This window comes from Anopheles cruzii, chromosome 3 (assembly GCF_943734635.1).
Source record: "Anopheles cruzii chromosome 3, idAnoCruzAS_RS32_06, whole genome shotgun sequence".
Lineage (NCBI taxonomy): Eukaryota > Metazoa > Arthropoda > Insecta > Diptera > Culicidae > Anopheles > Anopheles cruzii.
In genome coordinates, this window is record NC_069145.1 from 35,360,312 (window position 1) to 35,383,929 (window position 23,618).

Genomic DNA, 23,618 nt, shown 5'->3' on the forward strand with positions numbered 1-23,618 from the left:
AGCAACTATTTTGCCTTAGATCTCCTCTTTACGGAAATAACTAGTTATTCATTTGGCCATATTCTAAAATTACACTAATGTACCTAGCTTGATTGAATGGGACACACCTGTAAATAAGTAAAAAAGCGTTCGGTAGAATAAAGTTACACAAGAAGAACATAATTGTAAATAATGGCCTGAGTCCCTTTGTTTTTGCTGGTACGTTTTCGCATCGTACCGAGTGTGGTCGGCATTATGTCGCAAACTGATACCCATCAAAAAGTAGTGAAAAAGAAGTAAGAGGTATAAATCTACATCACAAAACTTATGAATGATAGTTAGAAAAGATGTATCGTATAAGTCCAGTCGAAAGCGCTACAGTTGTCATCGTGTACCAACTGGAGACTTGGGCTTGGCAGAGGGCAGTGTCCAACAAACTATTAAGCAACTGTGCATTGGTTCTACACCATTGTCCATACTCTCTAAAATCAATATTTTCATAAACCATCTCACGAACGATTGGAGAATGCTTCATCAATGAGGGTAGGTCGAACAATGCACGCGCGCGCATAAATTTGTCTACCAACCTTGAAATCAATAGGCTGCTAATAGATAACTTCTTTGTAATAACAATAAGCAACGATCCTGTGTTTTGTATGTTATTTTTTTGGTTCATTCTCAATTGTTCTACTTTAATTGTTGGTAAGATATTGTTGGTAGGATGATTGGTAGAGGCTCTGTACTCCATTCTATTCGAGGCCATGAATCTTCGTCTTTTGTTTTCATTTGTTAAACGGTAATGCAATGGTGTAGACTAAGCGAAACCAATCGGCGGCCAAATCAGGCTAGCTTAGCCGCGTAGTGGTTCTCGTGTTGCCTGTTTCTGCCGCTTATCATTTTGAGATCATTCTTGGTTTTTGGCGTGGAAATGGTTGAAAGAGTCTGTGGAAAAGGAGCGGGCATAAACATTCCTCTTGCTCAAAAACGCCACATTAGAAATATTTCTACATGTTACCTCACTTTAGCAGCGGTTCTTACTTATCGGGGGCTTGATTCTAGCTTGGCTGAGGCGCTACGAGAGCAGCGCTTGACTGCCGTAGCAGCATCGACGGTGGACGTTGGCCGCCTTTATTGGCGCCAGGCTGTTGCGCCAAAGGAATCTGTTGATGAGGCGGCGGAAGCGGCTGATTGTGTGGCGGAACCTGTGGAGGTTGCTCTGGTCTTGCCGCTGCCGGTTGATTTTCCTTCTGGGCATCCTCCGAGTGCGATTGCTGCCTTCTCAGCACTTCCATATACTCTCGGATAAGGTTGGCAATTTGGAACGCCTGTATTGGAGTTAGATAAAATGAAATTCAGTTTGGAAAAAAATCACTACTGCGAGCTTTTTGAGTAGATTAGAAAAATGCTGTTCGAAAATATTGTTCGAAATATGAGCGTACGATAGTTTCAACCGTTTCACTTACCTGGGCAGTGGTGAGTATGACCTTTGATTGTTTCTTATCAGAGCCAGTGATAATCATAAGACAGTTCATGTTGGGAGAAAACGACAGTATCGATTGGTAATCGTATGTGCAAAGTGTGTTGCGGGAACGATGCTCGAGCAGATGCAGTCCTTTCTGGTCGACCGCTAGCCATAGCATTCGCGGCCAGTTAGAGGTGAACGATTGCATCACATCAAAAATGGTCGCTTTGTGTAGCGGCCAGCTTTGGATGAGATTCAGGAAAGATTTTTTCGCCTCAGCCGGCGTTGTGCCGCGCAGGCTTTGATGGTGCATCGCAACACTGTCGCGCGGGATGTTGGGGACGAAGCGGGGTGGTAAACAGTGCGCCGCTATCGGTCGGTAGTCTTGCACCACATCGGAGCTATCGCCCAGTTCAAGTTGTCCTTGTAGAGCAGTTAACATAATCTGCAAGATAAGAAAAATGTTCGTTATTTGCCGAGGCCAGAAGCCGGATTCAAGTGAAGCACCGGAACCAGATTGAAAGCACTACTCACAGCCTCCATTTCGGTGATTGGAAAACGTTCGGTACGCAAACCGTGTAGCACCTGGTGATAGAGCAATTCCTTCTCGACGGGGTCGTCTAGGTTCATGTACTGATCGCAGAACAGATGTTTCTTGAAGAGAAACAGATGATGCTGCCGGCGACAGGCGGGCGGTAAGTTGGAGCTCTGATTCTGTTGCACGGCCTGTGCGGCAGCAGTGCGATACTTTTCCCACTTCGACATAACGTCAGCAACCTTTTCGTCCGGCAGCAAGCTGCGCTCGGAGGCTCCCAGCACTTCGTATATGGCATAGCCTGTGTTGCGGCACACACATCCAAACCATCCATCCCAAAGCGCCATCCAAAAGCACACGTTAGACAAGCATTAGTTCACACGTCGCACTCTCCACTCCACCAGCGGACCATTCGACCCTGTCGGCCGACACTTACCCAATGCATTTTCCTGAAGACCAATCTTCTTCTTCACGATTTCCATCACCTCTCGAGAGGTCGAGCTTGGGTGGAACTCCACCGAGTGGTACTGGCCGTCCATGAAGTGGAACCGCGCGTAGATCGGACGGCGATTGATGGTACAGATGATCTCCTCCCGGCTTGGTGGCCACTGGCGTCGCCGGGTACCCTGCGTTTTGAAGAAACATTTCTCCGCAAAGCGTGCATACTTGCCCTCCTCGGTGATGAAATCACTAGCGCAACGTTTCAGGTGGCCAAGCAGATACTTGCGGACCACTTTCTGCGGTGGTAAAATGACGCTACATGCTAGCGAAAGCAGGGCCCAATGGCGCAGGTTAACGCGTGAGTTGGGATCGGGATGGTCGGTCGTTTGCTTGATCAGTTGCAGATACAGTTCATTGAGCAGCGATTCCTTGCGCATGCACCGATCCATGATCGATTGTATGAGCGTAATGTGTTCGTCTTCTGCACGCTGAACTGTCTCTCCTGATTTGAACACGAATGTACGCAGGGACAAGACGATAAAAAAATAAACGTCAATGAAGTAACGCAATCGCAATTCATTGATTGATACACATTATTAACTACTCTTACATTACATTACTCTCGTATGATATACGCATAAAATGGGACAAAGATCGGCGACCGAAAAACGCCCGTTTTAGCCAAGGACAAGGAATGCATTATTTGGATTCTTCTACTTACCGTTTTGTCCGAGGCCTGCGTATGTCAGGATCGAATTGAATACCTGCAGCATGGCTTGCTCCTCCTGGTCCGGCAACTTGCTGAGACTTTGGGGTAACGCTTGACGACTGAAGGCCCAGTAGGCGTGTGGGAAACCCTTGTACGTTTCGCCGTGATCGTGCACCGAGCTGCCGTGCTCGGCACGCAGCTTCTCCAAACGATGCTTCGACAGGCGCCGTAGGGTGTTGCGCAGGAAGCCTCCGCTCGGATCTTGCGGTTTGCGCAAGAGTTCAGCGTCCACCAGATGGCGACGGCACACAACCAGGTTGTGGTGCAACCGTACCCGATCTTCGTTCGTGATGCCTTTGCTCTTCTTCGGAGGCACCTCATTCTCGGTGATCCAATTCGAGAGTGCCGGGTAGTACGACACGATTAGTGAACCGATTTCGTTCTTCTGCAACGTCTCAAACACGAAGCACCGCTGCTGATCGGTAGTGGTGCCGCCGTGTCGGTTGAGGCTGAGCGTGATGAAGCTGTCGCTTGGATCGAGCATGATCGACTCTACCTCGGCGTACCGGAACTCATACAGGACGAACTTATCGTCCGGCTTGATGAGTATAATACCCTCGCAGTTCACGCCGAGTATTAAACTGTTACCATAGCTCCAATAGCCACGGTAGGACACGGCGAACATCGTTGTACCGTACAAGGGGTACTGCATGACGCACGATAGGTACAGTACCTTCGCCGTCAGCTCCGTCCGTCCTGAACCGTACTGTCGATGAGCTTGGGCCAGTATCGGCACCCAGAACTGTTCTTCGCGGGTTTTCGAAATGCGCTCCGGTAGATAGCTCGGCACGTCGGAGTAATACTCCGGTTTCGGTTGGTTAGAGGGATCGCCGAGCGCGACCTGGGCCTGCAAGCCGGCCAGTTGTAACGCCACTTTCTCTGACACGGGGAAATCATCACACTGCATTGAGGGAAGGAATGTGAGCAAAGATGTCGATCGATGACAAGAAGGCAAAACGTGTTACTTACCTTTACCACACTATATACGGCTTGAGCGTACAACATGTTAACTTCCACCGGATCCTGCGATAGTTCCCGTGTGCTCTTAAACAAACGCTTCTTGAACACAAAACGGTTCTCTCCCGAGCCCAGGGTGGTGGCGTTTTTGCGCAACGTCGAGCTGGAAGCATGAATCTTTGTTTGCTTTCTACGGAAATTGCAAGAGTCGTCGTCGACAATGGGAAAGCAAAAAAGAGGAGAAAACACATCAAAACATCATCCAGCGACACGATGTCCTCCCTCTGGTTAGCCGCGATTTTGCGTTACGGGTCAGCGTGTAAAAAAGACTTTGTCGCGTACGACAAAGCCGTAGAGGTCAGTTTTCCAGCGTCAGTGTGTGCGCGGTGGTCTTCGTCAGGTGGTATAATACTTGGGCAACTTTGTGCTCAGCAGTTCCTCGGGCAGCTTGAGGTACAACACAATTCGGTACGCCCGACGGTTCACTTTTTTCACTATATTCGTCAGGCGACAGTCCCGGTCTCGTCCACTGGAACGTTCGATTGACGACGGAAAAGGCGAAAAGAGAAAGTGGCCCAAAACGAGGCACATTATTGATACGCGTAGCAAGGGACGGTAGCGTTGAGTATTTACAAAACACAGCTGTGTTCCAAAATACACAAATTACCAACGAACTGCACACAGCACAGCAATCAACCAACACGCATAGCACCGTGTGATGATGAATGAGATTATCAATGAGGTCCTTCTGCAAATATTAGGCAGCACCATATGCTTCAATGCTTGTTGATGAAATCGTTTATATCTATATATTTACAAGGGCTCGGTGCCAAAATCACGTGTTAACCCGACAACGTATGCAGACTACAATATTTTGGCCAAAGATTTGTCAATGAACGCGATGAAGTTAGTCAATTTGGAATCCAGTTTTCGATGCAGCAAAATATCAGTGTTTGTTACAAAGAGAGCTGCAGGGCACATTATAAACAGAAACCATGTACAATTCCCTCAGTGAGGTCTTAATAGGTCAAAGTCTCTTAAGGTCAGTTAGAAAGTATGCCACCCGTAACACGGCAACGATGTCCTTAAACCGTCCAGTAAACTACCCCACAAAAATCGCACAAAGTCACACAATTCACGCTCAACAACGGATTTTCTAAAACAGAGATGTACTTACGTTTCCCAGGCTGCAATAATGTCATACAAATAATCGTGCGACTTTACGTGCTCTTCGCCATCCGGGCGAGATTGGTAAATGGCCCATCCTTCAATATTGCACAACCCAAGCTTTTCCGCTAGCTTCGCGACCGCATCGCTTGCCGTGTCCGTTGGGTGTACATCGATGGCCTTCGTACGACCATCGAGGAAGAAAAATCGACAAACGATCGTACCAAGTCGCCGCATTGCCTGCAAAGAAAATATGAATAAATGCGTACCGCAGCAGTGAGGGGATTGATCCGTTTGCTCACTTACCGCAACCTCCACACTCGACGGCGGATACTGGCGGCATCGGACTTTTGTGTTTTTACAATTATCCAAACACCATTGGACGTACTGCCGTAGCTTCCCTTCGAGAGATTCCAGATTTTTCTTTAGGAAACTAACGAAATACCGGAACAACAGTTTGCTCGGTTGAAACGCGACGATCGTAAGGCAAAGCAACAACCACACCCGGTCCGTCCAGTCCACGCTCGGATTGTTCGTTGCCTGTCGCATGCTCTGCACGAAGATTTCGTCCCTCAGCTCCTCCCGTTCGATGCCTTGCCCGATGATGAACTGAATGACCTGCAGTTCCCGTTCGCTGTTCAGCTCGCCGCGAATGTATTTGCACAGATCGCGAAACACGTTGCACGCGATGGTCACATTCTCCGGATCGTACATGTGTATGTGCGAGGACGGGATTGTGGTACCACGGTAGTACGTGATCATCTCGTACTTCGGCACCATATCGACCGATTTGCGGCCCTTGCGGGTAAGGGTCGCCATGATCGTGCCCTCCGGTGATCGCTCGTGCGTGTTGTAGTAGCTTTCGGCGAACTCGAGGATATCGTAGTACACATCGTCGCGCAGTAACTCCTTCTCGCGCTCGCTAATATCGAGCTGTTGCATCTCTTGCAGCTTCTTCTCAACCCGATACTTGCGCCGCTGTTCACGTTCCGCGTACGGATGACCACCGCCGCCGCCGGTCGAGGAAGCGCGCGAGCTTGGGCGGCTTTGCTTCGGCGACGACGGGCTCATCGGACCACCGGAACCAACGCGCTGGATGGGACTGGCGGACCGGATTACCGCCGGGCTCTTGGGTCGTAGCTTATGTCCCGCTGTACCGTTTTCCAGGTGAACATATGCGTGGTTCGGGACAGCGTGAGCGTGTGGCGGTGGTTGGGGAGCCTCCGGTTGACCGTGGTGTGCATGCGGTGCTTGCGGTTGGTGTGCATGGGGTGGTGGCGCCGGTTGATGGGCATGCACCGGAGGAGGTGGCGGAAGAATTGGATGACTCTGTTGGGTCGGCGCTCCCATCGGTGGTAGTGGTTGCGGAGTTTGATGTTGCGGAATCGGTGGCACCTTTTCGCTGGCTTCCAATGGCGGCGGTGGAAGCTCTTTGAGATGGATCACAGCTTCGTAGATAGGCTCTTCGTGGCGTCGAATGTGATGAAGCGTGGCCGGATGGTGGTGCTGCTGCGGAGTTGGTCGCGTGTGGTTATTGTTCTCGACCGGTGGCGGTGGCGGAGGCATTGTCGGTTCCGGCAACGATGGAGTACTGTGAAGGTGAAGGACGGGAAATTTAGCATAAAAGTTACTTTATTCACAGATCACAGGGAACGTGCTGACGCTTACCCTCCCATAGGTTTGGGTGTCGTTGGTTTGTTGGTATAGTTGTTATTGATATTACTGTTGCCGGTGGCGCTGTGAGCCGGGATGGTACCGTTCACCAGTGGCGCTTTGGAGGTAGCGGTGGTGCCCGCTACATTGTTGTTTCTTTCGCATGTCAAACCTTCGATTTCCTGCTGTATAACTGACTCCAGCTCAACGTCCAGATCTTCTACCAGCGTGTCCATCTTTTCGCCGATCTCGTCAATGATGGCATTCGAGTTCGCGTTAGGCTGTACCTCGCTGAGAAAGGCAAATAAATTGTCCAGATCAACCGAATCGTTGCTTTGCAGGCTGCCCGCTTTCGCCCCATTGGCGCCGATACTGCCTAGCAACTGGCCACCCTTGTCACCGCCGGCAGTGACGACGTTCCCGCCGTTTTGCTGTTTGCAGGCTGCTTGCGAAAGGCGGCTGTTATTATTGTTAACATGCTGTTGTGAGTGCAGTTTCGAGTTTATCTGCTCGGCCATTTGCGACAAAGCGAGTATTTCTTCCTTAGCGACCCTGTACGGTGGGGGATGATACAGTTTTGTGGCATTAGTTGTGCTGGAAATACTGTTCGGTTCGGTTCGGTTGTGGTTCAGTTTAGTTGTTATCAAAGTTGATCTAAACCGTTTCTAAGCTACAACGTGCGCTCTATCAATAGATTTCTAGCAAGCGGTCAACACGAAGAAGGACATGGAGGTACGCAGACACACAGATAATGCACGGACACAATTGGGCGCTGTAGCAAGCCGACTCACCCGATTCTGTGACCATCTCCAGTACTACACAAAGGCATGCTTATACGGTATGAAAATCAAAACAGGCTGTGGTTGGTTCTCGGTTTATGGTTAAAGGTCAATCAGGCAGGAAATGATCAAGATTGCTACGCAAAGGCACTGGATGTAAACGCAAAACCAAGAAGTATAGCTACACATGCTTCCGTCGGTGGTTTGGATTAATCCACCACGGCGGTCGTTACGATCGATAGTGAAATTAAAAGTAGCACCAAAGTTAGGTTTGCAAAGCTGGAAGAATAGTCGAATGCAAAAAATGGGGAATAGTAAATGGGTTATTGAGAAGAAGGATAAAAAATGTCTACAGCTGCAATCCTGAATACTCTCAGACGCGCGGCTACAAAACAAACCAACATGACAAACGAATTGCATACTTTCTTCCACTTGAGACTTCCGCATTCCGACCCCACAGATTGACAACGGCCCATTACCAAAAACAAAGTCTACTCGCATCGCAAAAAACACATCCAACTACTGATACAGTACGCATGGGAGAGACCTCCCAACTATGGCCAAGAACAGACCTTTCGCTTTCCTCCAGCGCCTTTCGGTCGGCTTCCGCTTGGGCCGCTTCTCGTTCCTTCCGTTCCGCTTCCAGTCGCTCACGTTTGCGCATCTCCTCGTCAACGCGCCGCATTTCGCGCAGTGCGGTGGCCACTTCCCGTGCGAACACTCCCCTCAGATGGCTCTGGATGACGATGGCAGCGCGACGCTTCTTGAGGAACTCGATGCGCAGCTTCCAGCCCTTGTAGGCATGTTGTATTTTAAGTGCTGCCGAGCGATACCGTCGGTACTGCTGCTGTTGGCTGTACCGTTTCCAGTTCCGCTGGATGACGAGGGCCTTCGAGTTGATCACCTGCTTCCGGGCGTCCTCCAGCGGTTCGTGGACGACACTGCGTAGGAACACCTTCGAGCGCCCCATCTGCCACTCGGTCGTCGGTACGTTCAGCTCACGTATCACGGCCAGGGCCTGATCCGGGCTGGACATGTTGCGGAACCGTTTCGTGAGGCATTGATATTTCTGCACAAAATCGTCGAACGTCAGGTGGACCGGGAAACCTTCGCGCCGGATACGGATGATGTCTAGCATGCCGAGATAGCGCAGTTGATCGAGAACCAGCTGATCGTCGTAGTCGTTCGGCAGCTTGTCACAGTTCGGTTTGATGCAGCGCACGTACCACGGGTTGGTACTTTGCAGTACGTCCACCAGGGCCTGCAGCTGCTGCCGGAAGGTATCGCTAACCGTGAGCTTTCCCTTTGACGTTCCGCGCGAAACCGTGCTGGTGGTGGAGGAAGCGGCTGACTGGACGTGCTGAATGGAGAGCAGATCCTGGAAGGATGCAATTTCCTGCACGAACGTGTTGGCACTGCGGCTCATGTGATCAAACAGCACGTCCTGCTGCACATCACGGTTCTTGTCGACGAATCCCTTCACGGTGTAGCTAACGCAACCGGCGTAGTGGCGAATACCAAACTCCGACTCCCAGTGACGTCGATCTTGCCCCTTCACATAGCTCGAATGCGGCTCGAACTCACTGTGCAGGTTGGTTAGATAGGCTGTGTCGGATCCTTTGGGCATATGGCACTGTTCCGTGAGCAGCTTGAGAATGCAGCGTGGCGGTTTCTCGATTAACTCCAAGCACTGTGTGTTGTCGGTAAACTGAATGTGGGAAAACTTGATTTCCTCTTGACGGTACTGTGAACGAGTAGAAAGCGGCGTTAGATGTGGAACGATAAAGAACAGCCGGGACAAACTTACAATTTCCTGCTCCAGCGCAAACACGTAATGGTTGAAGAACTTGTGTAGCTTTTCGTTCGTGTAGTTGATGCATAGCTGCTCAAACGAGTTGCTATTGAAGTTTTCGAAGCCGAAAATATCCAGTACCCCAAGAAAACGGTACGCATCCTGCCCCGGGTTGATACAGGTGTTGATGTGGCTGATCAACCAGGCGAAGGTCCGCGAATAGAGTGCCTTGGCCATGGCGTGCCGGTTTTCTCCCGCTTCCTGCAGCTTCAGCGGGATCTCCGTAATGTTGCCGCGTACATTGATCTGTCGCGTCAGTAGCACTTGCACCAGATCCGCCTCCTGCAGGCCGAGCAACTGGGCCACAATCGTCACAATTTCGCCATCTTCCGGCGCCAGCTCGCACCGCTCCCCGTCGACGTCGGCAAAGTTAAGGTTTCCCAACCAAATTATGGCACTGAGCACGCGGAAGATGCCGTCTATCAGGGGCTGTGATATTTGCAGCACGTTGAACGCCAATCGGAGGGCCTCAAAACGCTTCGATTCGGTCGCCACCTCCATGGCCGACTGTTCGCCGGCTTCGGTGCCGCCCGAGTTCAGGTACCGATAGAAGGAAGCATCGCGCAGATGTAGCACGGTGGCCAGCTCATTGTTGGTGCGGCCCTCCGCCACCAGCTGGTACAGCACGTGATAGTTGCGCTCGCCAGGGCTCTGGAACGTGATGCGTGACTGCTCCAGCAGATAGTCCTGGATGATGCACCCCTTGATGCACCACTTGGAATCGAAACACACTTGCATGAACTTCCCAAACCTAGAGCTGTTGTCGTTGCGAATGGTTTTCGCATTGCCGAACGCCTCCAGGATAGTGTTGGCCTCCAGGATCTGCTGCTGAACCCAGGTCGACACGTCGCACGTCACCGAGCACAGGTACTGCAGGATGAATTTGGTTGTTTCCGTTTTCCCGGCCCCTGACTCGCCGGATATGACACATGATTGGTTGGTGTTGTTGTCGCGGATGTTCCGATACGCTGCTTCGGCCATAGCGAAGACGTGCGGCTCCAGGAGTCCCAGCTTTTGTCCGTGGTATTTGGCGACATATTCCTACGGGGTAAAGCGAAACAGCAAATACGACAGGTTAGTCGCGAGATTGCGAAGCATTACGAAGCAATTGCTAATATGCTGCTGCAGTACATCACTATAAAAACTCGACGACATTGTATGACTTTCACCTTTGCCTCATTTCATGTCAACACTTTGCCATTAGTGTCTTTCAGTAGCAGGAAAGTGGTATAATATGGGCCCGTTATTGCACACTGCATATTCGCCGCAGCAGCAACGCGCAGTGGGTCAAGTGTCGCGCAGGGGGTGTTGACCTACTTTTTGTCAAATGAAACCCTCCCACAATCTTCCGCAACAGGCAGGAGGAGTGAAAAGGAACGAGACGAGAAGCCCATTCAGGCCCTCCACAGGAAGTGGCACCTAGCTCAAAGCAAAGCTGGAAAGGATATTAACAATCTGAAGTGTTGGCTCCGGTACGGAATGATATGGCATATCGTACTGCTCCTTTGACCTCAAACGAGAGGAGTCGTCAGTTACTTTAAATTACCTCTAATTATGGAGATTGTATACTAAACTAAGCTCAAGTCTGTATCAAGTCTGTCCCCACTTTCTGTTCATGACTAGTTTATATACTTCCCAATGTGTCGATTGTGTTTCAGTAATAAGTTTCAAGAGCGGTGATTTCATTGCAGAAAATATCGCTTTCTGTCATATGAAAAATGTGTTCGATAGGATTTGCATGAAACATTAACACATCGTTAGTGACTCGTCAGAAGGTTGGCCCGCATACTTTACCTTTAACAGTCTAAAACCTGGCCACACTTGTTAGCTTCAGTTTTTCTGCCCATCACAAATAATTTGTAATCATGGAATTTTATATAAGACTTTCAATGTTTAGAAATATAATCATACGGAAACATCACTTATGCTGTTTCCGAAACTGAAACCGGAATTGATTGTAATGCGGATGAACGGATTTCTCTACAAATTGATAGTTTAAAAGGAATCATGCACATTTGTTAATGAATTCAGTCGTTCAAAAGCAGAGTCGTAAACCAGAACCAAAGTAAATATTTTCTCATTCTCACGAAAAGAAACGGTCTAAAGGGCTATAAAAAATGGCCACGAACCTATTCCTCCTATCATTTGTTTTCCAACTGTGCAAACAACAGAGAACAGAACATATTTTCCATGCCATTGTTACCCCAAAAAGGGCCCTGCTGTGTTGGTGCTACGCCGGCTATAAGCACCGCTAACGGTGGTGCAATTTTAAATTTAAATTTCGAAATATTATCGCCTGGTCAGAAGGAAAAGACGCCAGTAACAGCAGACATATCATTGAGCCACAGCGCACATGGCGGTGGATGGCGTTCGAAGTCAATCCGGCCGGGTCGGACCGCCGCGCACTCATTGGCACTAAAGTTTTTCTTTAATTTTCCTTTTCCGTAGCGTCTAGATAACGATCATAAAAATCGCTCGGCTGCGAAGCCGGCTGCCTGCCGACAAGCCAAGGTTAACACGGGCGACGGCGGCGGCGGTCGCGACCGGCCAAACGGAAAGATTTACCCACCACCAGCGGTTGGTCAAAAAGTGTGATGCGCTTCGTTGGACCTGAAATTCCCACAATTAGCATGGAAGCCCGGGGTCACCACCAGCAGCTATCGACCTCTGGTGCCAACCGCGGCAAAGGCAAGTCCAGCGTTGTAGACATATGCTGTGATAGGGGTTTCCGGAAACTATCCCTTCTGGAGAATGGTATTCTTATTCCCTTTGCAATGGTCCCTTTTGTGCCACGATTTTGGTTTTTTGCTCAAAAACTGTGGGAATTTACTTGCGATTACCGGAGGATTGTTGTTCCCTGAGCGACTCAAGCACTTTTAACGATAGAAGACGCCCAGCCCAGGGGCCCAGCGAAAGTCACTCCCCCCGCCCGTTGGCCAATCCTCGTGCGACAAGATGTGTTTTGCCAGACGCCTTGTACCCAATACTAATCACAGTCCACGGTTTTCACCGACCGTGCGCGGCTAACATGGTCAGATAATTCGTAGGCGAATCCGGAACGAAGATACTATCGTTTCTAAACGACTATCTTTCGTGATAATTGTATTTTATTTGGCACATACCTCGCATAGACCATCGAAAGAAAGTGTTCGTCTGGCCGACCGACCGACTCGCCCAGAGGTATCGCCGCTGCCGCCGGCGCCGCGTGCGGAGAAACATGGATACCGTGTGCAAATCTCGTGTAACATTCACCATGGGGAAGGGATGTTTCTTCTTCATGTTGTGGATGCGCAGACAGCTTGCGATTAGCGAGATTATGGACGAGCTTTTGGCTCTGTCTCCGGAGCAGGTGCCCTGGTGGCCCTCAACCAATAGATGGTGAACTCAAAGCGCTAGATTGGCTTCTTCCATTCACAGCCAACCGACTACTATTGCAAGCGTTAGTGGAAATATTTACTTTGTCTGCCGTAAATGACCGATTGGCTGCCAACGGATTGAAAGAAGGGTATTTTCCTTTATTTCCTTTAGCAGCGGTATTAGGGGTGTGATGGCACCCGCTACAAGATCCTGCCTGCATTTACAACTCGTCCCAAAAAACTGCATTTTTTTGGCCAATCAACCAATCATCAACCAATCAAACAATCAATCGAAAAGCTGTGCGCATCCGACGATCAATCGAAACCCCCTGGTGCCGTTTTCTGTCCAGACGATGCTCGAACGACGAGAAATAAAGAAATTTCCGGCCAACGAAATCGACGACGCGACGAGACACTTTTTATTAGTTTTCGCGTTGGCAAACAGCTGACCTACGGAGCCCGCCAAGCGAAACGTAACCTTTACAAGCCAGTTGTAATTTGTTTGCCCAAGACTGTTCCTCGTTTTGTGATTAGGTTGCTACCCAGCCACCGTGCGGGCGAAGTGACGTCAGCCGGTTGCGATTCTTTCCCATCCAAAAACCTTCTTTCCGGTCGCTGTAGGCGAGCTAGCGCCATCATCGTTGGAATGGCTGGCAGTTACCGGGGGACACTTGAGGCCACACGTGTGGTGAATATGAATTCCTATGCTACTTCCTCTCCGGTAGGGGCCTATACCGTGGGACGTGGGCACACGGTGGCGCAATCGAACTCGATCGGTTGCATCCTATGTACATATGAAAAAGGTGATGGCCGCGTAAGGAGGTGGTCACAAAAGCACAACGCACCGGAAGCACCAATTCCTTTTTTATGCTTATACACCCGTCCAATCGGGCGGTAGATCGGCAGACCAAAAACGGTGGCCAAATTGCGAAGATGTGTTGGTTTTTTCCTAACACACATCCCTAGCCTCAAAGGCTGCTTTTGGCTGGCCCAGCGGTAATCCCTCCGTTGGTTATAAAAACATTTATTGTGCGTATGTAATTTTGCCAATTAAGTCGTTACGCGGCGAGTGGTAATTAGCGGATGTGATATGCGGGCCCGTTAACTGCGGGTGGACATTGCGCCACTTGGTGCCACCCCTTACAAACAATCTTTTCGTTTCGTGACATTTGATAACACTACCAACTGTTGATCACTGTAGATCGTCTGGTACTTTTATCGTATGATTGGCAATTTGTATTAACTGTATTAGTGTCCGGTTGGATCGGATACATAAATAATCGGCTGACCATGCTTTGATGGCTCGAAATGATAGGTTTTTTTAAATTTCATTTTTAATGCAAGCATCTAGATTAGGATCACCAGGATCATTAAGATAAGATCGTCGAGCGCGAACGCAAAACGCTACTAAGATAAAGTAACGATTAAGCGAAGTGGTGATCATTATTTATGCAACTCGGCCAGCGACCAACAACATCCCCCCTGGGGGGTGCTGGCGACTACATTACAGCCCGATGTGTGCACGTCCAGCGATGGATCAAAACCGCCCGTACAACGTTTGTCAATCATGCAAAATTGCTCTCCCGAGAACGTCGGCTGCTGATCGTGACGAGATCGTGGGAAATTCTGCTCCGACCAGCGGCCATCGGTGGTCCACCACTGTTTACTTTGCAGCAAACCATTCTGTAGCAGGTAGCAATTAGAGAGTAGGCTTTCGGATTTGCGCGAGTCTCACCGAGAACCCCAGTGGAGAGCGCCCCCTGGGTTTGTTGTCTCTATTCGCTGGTGACAGGCAGGGAGCAGGCTGGCAGGCTGCGGTCTGTCAGACGATTGGGCAATCGACAGGTAAGCACGATTAATTTTCCGTGGGAAAACTCGGCTCGCTCGCTTGGGTAGCCTGTAATTAGCACCACATAATGATGGTAGTCTTATGCGTGCCACTGGCTGGCTGACAACGTTAAATCAACAGGCATCAACCACAGCAAGTGCAACAACGGCTATCATGTTGTTGCGTGCAGCAACCGTTTCCGAACAGAAAAAATTGAACTGGAAGCCCAAAAAAGCACCAAAAACTACATTCAAGTCGTGTTTATATTTCTAAACTGTTCAGCTAATGAAACATCAAATCGGTTAGGAATGCCAGGGACTATCATTCGGCGTTAATAATACTAATACTTGCTAATACTTAAACCCTACTCTTTGGAATACATCTATGTCTATATTTGTTCCAATTTTCGAAACGGTTCAAAAAGTTCTTTTTAAGAATAACTTTCAACACATTCTTTGTTTCGACTCCTACCTCAACTATTGACTGTGTTCTCACGGACCGGCCTCTTGAGTTTAGCGAATAGCCAGAAATCACATGGTGTTGCGATGATCCCGGAACGATATGGGGCGAGTTTGTGGAGAAATGATCAAATAATAGTCAAATAGTATTATTTGTCGAAAGTTGGTAAGAACTAGTAGGTGTATAAGATTGTTAGGAACCGTTAGTTTCATACAAGGAGAGGTGTCCGGTTCCCGGCTTCCGCGACAGCGATTGTGCAGCGAAAGCCGATCCTAAATCCAGGCCTGCTCCTGCCACCAATTTAGAAGAAAGCACACCCAACAAAACGAAAAGGAAAGTTTTACTACCCCCTAAACCTCTCGTGTTCCACTTGGGACCACCGGGTCTTGGGAGCGAAGAGGCTCCGGCCGAACGAACGGCAGATGGACCAGGAGTGAGGATCACACACGGTGATGGTGATGATGGCGGAGTTTTCCCCTTTTGTCCGCCAGGTTAAAAAGGAGAGATTGCGCGAAAAGTTTCACTCATCTGGCCCCTACATACACACACAGAGAGCATAACGAGCATGGCACGCGGTTTTTTTGGCAAAATCTGTGACGCGACCGGTGCTCCGCGCAGCCTGCCAGGCCGGCCAATTAATTAGTGGCAACACGCCCCGGAGTAGTAGTAATGGAGCCGGGTTGAAGCACCGCATGATAACGGGTTGTTATCATCGCCGGCTAATCCGCGGCCCCGGATCCGGATCGCGGAAACACCTCTGGTCGGCCTGCCGCAGTTGTTGTTGCCGGTTGATTTCGAATGACCGCGAAAATGGGAGAAGGACAAGAGAAAGAGAGAGAACGAGATCTGGAACGGTTCGTCACTCGATCGATCAATCGGTTGGAATTTGTGGCGCTGAAACTGTTGGTGGTGAGTCCAAAATCTGGCCAAATAAACGCCGGTGGTGGCGTGTGCCGGAGCGTAGCGAAGATCGATTCGATTGGAAGGAAATTTATTTATGTAATTATGGGTTGATGGTCCAGCACTTTCGTTGTGTTTGTGGGGAGCGCGTATGTCCGAGTTCCTCTCGAGCAGCGACGCGCTGAATGGGACGCTTGGAATAGGAGTTTGATACTTTCGTTTGAAGCCGTCGTCGTCGTCGTCCGGTTGGCTCAACATCAACATCAAGCCCAAAAACCGCTTCTCTTCATGCACCAGATAGTTCACGACTGGTGTTGCCGGTGGCACACCTTTGGCCCACGGCATGGTGCCACTTTCCTGGCCCCGAAGGAGGGAGCATCGCTTTTGGGCGCATCGCAACCGCATCGAATGTGGGTCACCAAAAGCAGATGCTCCGCGCGGGCGCGCGCGCTCGCCGTGTAAGCCACCTCTTCTCGTCGGAGAGGCCGCGCTCTGCCGGCCCACTCTCTCGCGCACCCTTCATCAACACATCTCCGTCCGAAGACTCACTCGAAGAAACAGGCACACAGATAGGTTTTAGTTTCTTCGTATACCGGTGCCGGTCAGTGGCGGCCGGCAGGAGTTTGGGGGGTCGACCTCGCCCGGAAACGGGAGGTGATCCATGGGTGCGAAAGATGATCAGGCCGTGGGCGCCCAGTGACATGGGCGGAGGGCGAAGAAAAGCGGAGCAAGATGAAAAGCATACTGATTAATCTTCCCATTCCGAGGTGGAAAAACCGTTGGTTTCTTCTCTCTCGCACGCACACTCTACTCGCCGGTAAAAGCGAAAATCTAGGGTCCATAAATGGCCCCCACCCCGGTAGCGACAGGGCCGACCATCGGCATGTTTATGTAGGAGTACGGACTAATGGAGTTTTTTCTGCCGATCCCCGTGGCAGCAACGGCATCCAACGGCTATCTTAATCTCACTCACTCACCGCCAGCGCGGCCAGTTGCCTCTACGCAACCCATTCCGTGAGGGACCGTTTTAGAACAACTTCAAAGTTAGACCCCAGAAGATGCTGCCACAGAGGCTGAGGCCCCAGGAAGATACGGACTGCTGCTGCGGTTTTCCGACACTTTTCCGGAACGACGGCGATGAACACATCACCCGGCTGGCCGGTTGGCCGTCCAGCATTAATCGGCACTCTGTGGCGGAGTCGTAAAAGTTGAATGATGAACTTACTCTCTGCCACCTAAGTGTCGAGGGGCCGTCCCCGAGGCGGTCGGTGAAGCGGCACGCGGCGTAGTGGCCAATTATATTGGCTTTAAAACAATGAGCGGTTGGTGCCCCTTTTATTGGTTCCTTGGCGTTTCTGTAACCGATGTCGTCACACCGTCAAAAGTGAAGTCGTCGACGCGCGAGCCCCCGGAGCGAGACTAGAAATTAATTTGCAATAAGTAGCTCTCACTATTTCTACGACGCTAGACAAGCGGACATTATCTTCGGCCCCGAGACACGGACTCGGGCAATGGCAAATCACTAGTGAGCCATATTTTTTGCTTAGGTTCGCTACTCTAAGTTTTCCTCTTTCGAAAAACACTAGTTTGAGAAAGGAATTTATTGTGACAATGAGAATCAATCAACATTGACCAATGAGCGGTTATTTAATTTTGCTTAATTACAGACATTATTTGACCCACAACTGAGTGTCCAAATTGACTCATTCACCTTATGCGCCTAACACAAATAATGGGCGACGACAACGTAATTGTACGACACTTTCCTCTGAGTTGCTTGAACAACTTTTTTAGTTGGTTTGACAGTGTGTTGAAAATAGTATCAATTGGTTTTTTGAAAAAACAAGAAACATTGTTCCTCAAAATGCTACTCCAAATCTCCAAGAGATCGATACCGATCCGTTCATGAATAGGCGGTTTTTTTTTATTAAACCCTTTAAAAAGCGAGACCCATGCCTGTTTTCTGTATTCTATGTTGTTCGTTTATTGGCACTGCGTACATTTGCCATGAACACTAAAAGGCAAATGAATAAATTGCCAAAGCCTACAAAGAGCATATTTTATGAAAAATTGGCAAAACTATTGATCAAAAACCAGACAGAAGACCTCCGAAAGTAGTGTAGATTATCGAACTTTCCAATTTCATTGTCATTCAGTCGGTGCAAGACGTTGATCAATACTCAAATGCTTTAATTTCCACAAACCAGATCAGATTGATCTGATCTGTTTCTCCCTCACTGTTACTACAGCAGAATTGAATCCTTTCAATGCAGGTGTATGAAAACTTAATCACTTTATTCTATTTTTGACCACAACCAAGAGATTCTGCTGGTCACAACTAAATTGGAATGAATTTCTGTTACTTAACATGTTTAAATTATCCCAACCACTTCCAAAATGTATTTAATTTACTACCGTTGGTGTAACTTAATGCAGTTGTTTTTCACAATCGTTTCCTAGAAGTTATTCGTACAACTGTCCGCGGTTGAGTCGTGTATTTTCGGGCAACTCGGGACCAACACCGAAACCCCAAGCCCCGTGGTTCCCAAGCCAGAGATTGCGACCTGGGGTCATCCCATGGTTCAAAGACCCCTGATGTAAGCGGAAAGCGAACGAAGCATCACTCGCCAATGTCATACAAAGTTTTCCCCAAGAGCATCGTAAATGCCGCAGACCAGTGGAGTCCGCTTCGTGTCCGATGCTGCACACAGTTCTACTGCTGCTCTGCCGCCGGGTTCTAAATTCAGACGCTTCCCCACTGCCGCCGGCCACCGCTTCTCCCCTCCCCTCAGCCTGGCGGTAGAGCATAAAATACGCGCGCGCCACAGCATCACCGGAACGTCGCCGGGACGGGGAGCTCATAACAATCATCGTTTATGATCTTGATCGTTGCACTCGATGAAGCAGCGCAGCAGAAACGCCGTGCCGCATTTTCACTTCTTTTTTCCACAACGTCTCAAAAGAGAGAGAGAAAGAGAGAGTGTGCCAGCAGAATGCACACAACGACACACAGCAGCGTAAAAAGCCGGCGGACAGGAAATATGTTGCATAATACGCGCGCAGTACGACACGCGGCTCTGCATCTAATTCCCCTCTGGAATCTGGGGCCTCCGTTGCGGCGAATAGCCGTTTTTCGGTGACACGTTCGGCAGCCTTAAGCTGGCGTGAAAAAGGCTATGCTCAGCCACGGGGCACACGGGAAAACAAATTTATTGCCACTGAAGTATAAATCACTTTGCTGTAATGGCACAGGCTCCAACCGTTCACCGGGGACCACAGCAGCAGTCGCGGGACGGTATCCCCCGACGTGCGATGCAGTCTCTTCGTTGACAACGCTAACGGATGGGGATTATTACTAAGAGACAACACTTACCTGAGTGTAACACTCGATCTCTTTGTACGGGTTGACGGCAATCAGGATCGATCCGGTGTAGGTCTGTGTGATGAATCTTTCGGTTAAGGAACATTCCGATTCCGATGATACAACTATGTTAATCCCGGGATTGTCCCCGGTGCTTCCGGAGGCTGCGGAAACAATACAACATCTCGCGAGGTCTCTGCCCTTAATTTGTCAGTCCGGGGAATTCTCTTCTCAGCGACGCAATCCGGACATCTCTTGACGTGTGCTGCTTCGTCGTCGTAGGAATGTCCAACGCAACGAAAACTAATTTGTCACCCGGGGGGAGGGACCGATGAGCAAACATTACATTGCTCCAGAGCTAAACGAGATGGACACATTGTTTTTGGGTGACTTTGTTGTTGTTTTTGGGGCATCAAACAAAGCTCAAACGCAGGAAATGCGGGCCACATGTGACACGTGTAAAACGCGGGCTACAGTGACAAAGTGAACAAGCTTATTTATAGCCCCTTGGCCCCTTGGCGGTAAACATATCTTGATAAAACATAAAACATGTTTGTGTGAACACAACGAACATTAAAAGCGCATCGTGCCGGCGCCAAAAGAACACTCTCATCAATGTGGGAATTGGGCCTAAAAGAATTGATTACAATTGTTGGGTGTACATTTAAATTCTCCTCCCGATTTGTCCCGGGCCACGTGATCCTTTACATTTGTCATGAGGAACCGGCCCCCAACAACCCACCCACTCCGGATAGGCGGCTTATGTGGGCAAGCAGCAGTTGCCCCAATTAAAGGCGGACACAGCGCACGGCCCTCTCTATTTTGGGCGTAAATTAGAGTCGCGTGGGCCGATGGTCCCGGAACCCTTTTCCAGTTGAAGTGTCGTTGGCGGTGCTTGATTCGACGTATTAGCAGCAGGCGCGACCGTTAGTTATTGTTTGGCGTGCCGGCTTTTCAATCAACCGACGGGTCGTTTATGCTGGGCACGTGCCGCTCGCTTGATGTAAGACGGCAAGGGAAACCCCGGTGATGGGGTTCGATGTTTCGATGTTTTAGCGGAACCACGCGAGGTGACTCACGCGACGAAAGCACCGCCGCCGACGGGCTCTTATCACCTCGAGATTGGTGCGGAAATTCCAGCATCGTAAACGTCCGCGAGTCTGTGTTAACGGTATTCCGTTGACCGGTATCCAATGTGTTGCCCAATGATCTTTGCTATGCCAAAGGGGGAGAAGTGGCCGAGCGAGCGATCCGCTGAATCATGCAAACGATGATTCAGCATACCCCCAATACAGGAAAGGTGTGATCACCGCCGCTGATGGTGATCGTCGTGATGCTGGAATCATCGCAATACATACTGATACCAACAGAGCGAAGTAGGTCCGGTCTGGTCGCGGGTCTCTCTCATCACAAAACTAACGACCCACGTTCATAAGCGGTTCAATAAAACGATTTTCTGAACTTTGTCTTCCCGTTAGCCCTTTAAAGCTGCAGCTAACCTAGAGAAACCCGCCTGACCGCATGAAAACAGATTCCCCAACAGTGAGTCACCCACCCGGAGGGCTTCAGTCGCGGAAAAGATTCCCCGAGATCAAGCTTTCCCAGACCGCGGAGCCGGCAAAACCGATTAAAAAGCCGAAGGAATTCGGTGGTCCGCACACGCCGCGAACCTAATGGAGGTCGGTAGAATGGTGCCGGCGGCAGAAGACGGATTCACGTCTCCGCGGCCACTGCAGCAGCAGCAGCGGCATGCATCACTGGGCGCGCATCTCCACTGCGCTATGTAGCTCCTAAAAAGCGAAACGAAGAAACTCCCGGGCACGGCCAAAGATGCGTAAAATGCGTGTTTTATATTTATTACGCCACGGTGGTAACTATCTCGCCGCCAGCGCGGGCTCGGGGTGCAGCTCTAAAGTGGAAAAGATCCGAACCGATATGGTCGGATTATGAGCTACGCTTACGCGGTTTACGGTGCGCCCCGTCCGTCTCCGATTACTCGGTGGTGGCGTAGAAAAATGGATGTATTATTTCACCACGCTCGGCGGGGGCCTGCTGGGGAGCTGAGAACATTCATCAAGAAGGACCCCGGAACGAACGCGTCCGAGGAGCTAACGTGATTGACGGGATGTGGGATTAAAGCGCTGAAAATGTAGTGCGCGCGTTTGAGTTCTATGGCAAAGGATACGTATATCTGGTCGCGCTCGTAGCGCACTTTCAGATTGCGGTTGATGCCGTTTTCGTCGATGTCCGAGATGCACGTCATATCGGGGACGCCCTTGTCCGGGGTGGAGCCGATGCGGCCTGAAAAAAGAGTAATGGAAGAAACAATTGAGAAAAAACTGGGACATACTAGTCGTGGGGAACTAAGCCATCCTTCCTTCCAGAGCGCGCGCTCTGTGGCAGAATGTTGATTCTAGGACCTTTTATAATCAGCGAAAGGTGTTGCTCCGTGTTTCCATTCCACTGATGGGTTGGTTTCCACGACTATCTTTAGCTTCTACGGTGCACACCCCGACCGAGAGGGGACAGCAGTAATGAGTGCTGCCGCACTCCAATTAAAGAGAAATTCTAGAATCACTTTCCAAGAGGTTGTCGCACGGCAACTGTAGCCTGTTTCATGTATATCTGTGTTTGCAAACATGATTGCGAAACAAAAGATCCCTTCCCAGAAGCCGGCGCATAACGTGGTGGTGCCGGCGTGGATTCCCGCTATTCCACCGACATCGTGCCCGCTGGGCCCGGGTTTTCCCTAGTCAAAGTCCCTCTGCTGTTCCACTAGACCACACGGTCCTTCGGGAGCCGCAGAGGTCCGCCGGATTCTTCACGCGATCCATTTCACGTCCTCAAGTCGGCAGAGATTCGCTGCTGCTCGAACGCAACGAGTCGTCCACACAACTGGAGATGCAGCGGCGGCGGCGGCGGCAGTCACTGGCCATCGTCCCTCTTCCCGGTGGTTTATTTTTATTGTCCACGGCCCGCCCGATCGGCTTACACTCGCATCTTCTGCAAACGTGGTGCTGCCACACTACTCCAAAAAACCAGTTCCCGGCCAGAGCATCTTTGGGCAACATCGTCGCGCGTTGCCGATATGCGAGTTCTAGAGAGAGTCCGCGTCCTATTCACGTTCTTCGCTTCGTGAGGCTCTTTCGCAAGATTGCTTTTCTGGTTGCGTTATAAATAACTCCGTCTACTGCGCGAGTTGGTGCTCTAGACTCATGAATGACGTTCAAGCCACAGGCATTACTGTACGAACAGAGTCATTTGCCTAGCAGCAGCAGCAGCTGAATGGGTGGCCAAGGGCCGTGCCGTGAGGCTACGATCGAAGCAGACGGCTTGCCGGCTTGTCGTCAAAACAAAAGTGGCGCTCTGAGCGCTCAAAGTTTGTGGGTTGTTGCAAAAACCGCCAAACCGCCACCAGACCGCGGCCGGAGGGCTGCATCAGATGAAAGGACCATTCTCTGCTGGGCTGCTGGCTGGTCGCCCGGACACCTGTCGTCTAGACTTGACTGATTGATTTTAATTTTTGTTGGCGGAGAGAACGTGGACAATATTTAAAGCTCTTATTAAACGTCGAGCCGGCAGCGTTGTCAGCATAAAAAAAGGATTGAAGATGAAGCCCAGGTTTAGAGGAGGCAAAAGTTGTTTTGATGGATGAACGTGGTGACTGGCAGCCAGCACGTTACATCATGATAAAGTTTTGGCTTGGTTGCAAAACGGTAGGTTGCCCGACTCATTAGCGAGTGTTTTAGAGTTTCTAAAAAAGGTGAACAAAATTGTTTACCAAAAATCAGCAATTTGTAATTTTGACGAAAGCAAAAATCTTCGACTTCAACCAAATACGATATTGATTTAGTGATTAGAGTGAGGTTGTGGGTTATTTAGTGAGTGATTGCCGCCAGCATTCTGCGAAAACAAGTTAATTCAACCACGAAAAACTGTTTATTTAATATTGGATTTCGACCGAAATGGTGTGGAAATTGTTCGGCATGAGGGCTACACGAATTGAAAGAAAACTTATAAATTAATGTAAAAGTAAAATTGTATCCGAACTTCAATTGTACGTCAAATCGAATGTTGATCAAATCGGACATTGAATAATCGTACATCGAACATCGAGAGG

The 23,618-nt window shown here is 49.7% G+C and overlaps 1 protein-coding gene across 1 annotated transcript; it reads right to left on the reverse strand.

Annotated features, from left to right (window-relative positions):
- Positions 1 to 1,034: 1,034 nt before the first annotated feature.
- On the reverse strand, positions 1,035 to 21,794 carry LOC128272553 (myosin-I heavy chain). The gene is made up of 13 exons (XM_053010379.1): positions 21,684 to 21,794; positions 19,511 to 19,573; positions 9,550 to 10,635; positions 8,315 to 9,486; positions 6,979 to 7,515; positions 5,617 to 6,901; positions 5,321 to 5,550; positions 4,156 to 4,333; positions 3,139 to 4,087; positions 2,413 to 2,919; positions 1,976 to 2,277; positions 1,443 to 1,886; positions 1,035 to 1,304 (listed from the first exon to the last, which is right to left on the reverse strand). Exons 1-13 carry the CDS (start codon positions 21,759 to 21,761, stop codon positions 1,035 to 1,037), a joined length of 7,101 nt encoding a protein of 2,366 aa, XP_052866339.1. The 5' UTR covers positions 21,762 to 21,794.
- Positions 21,795 to 23,618: the final 1,824 nt, after the last annotated feature.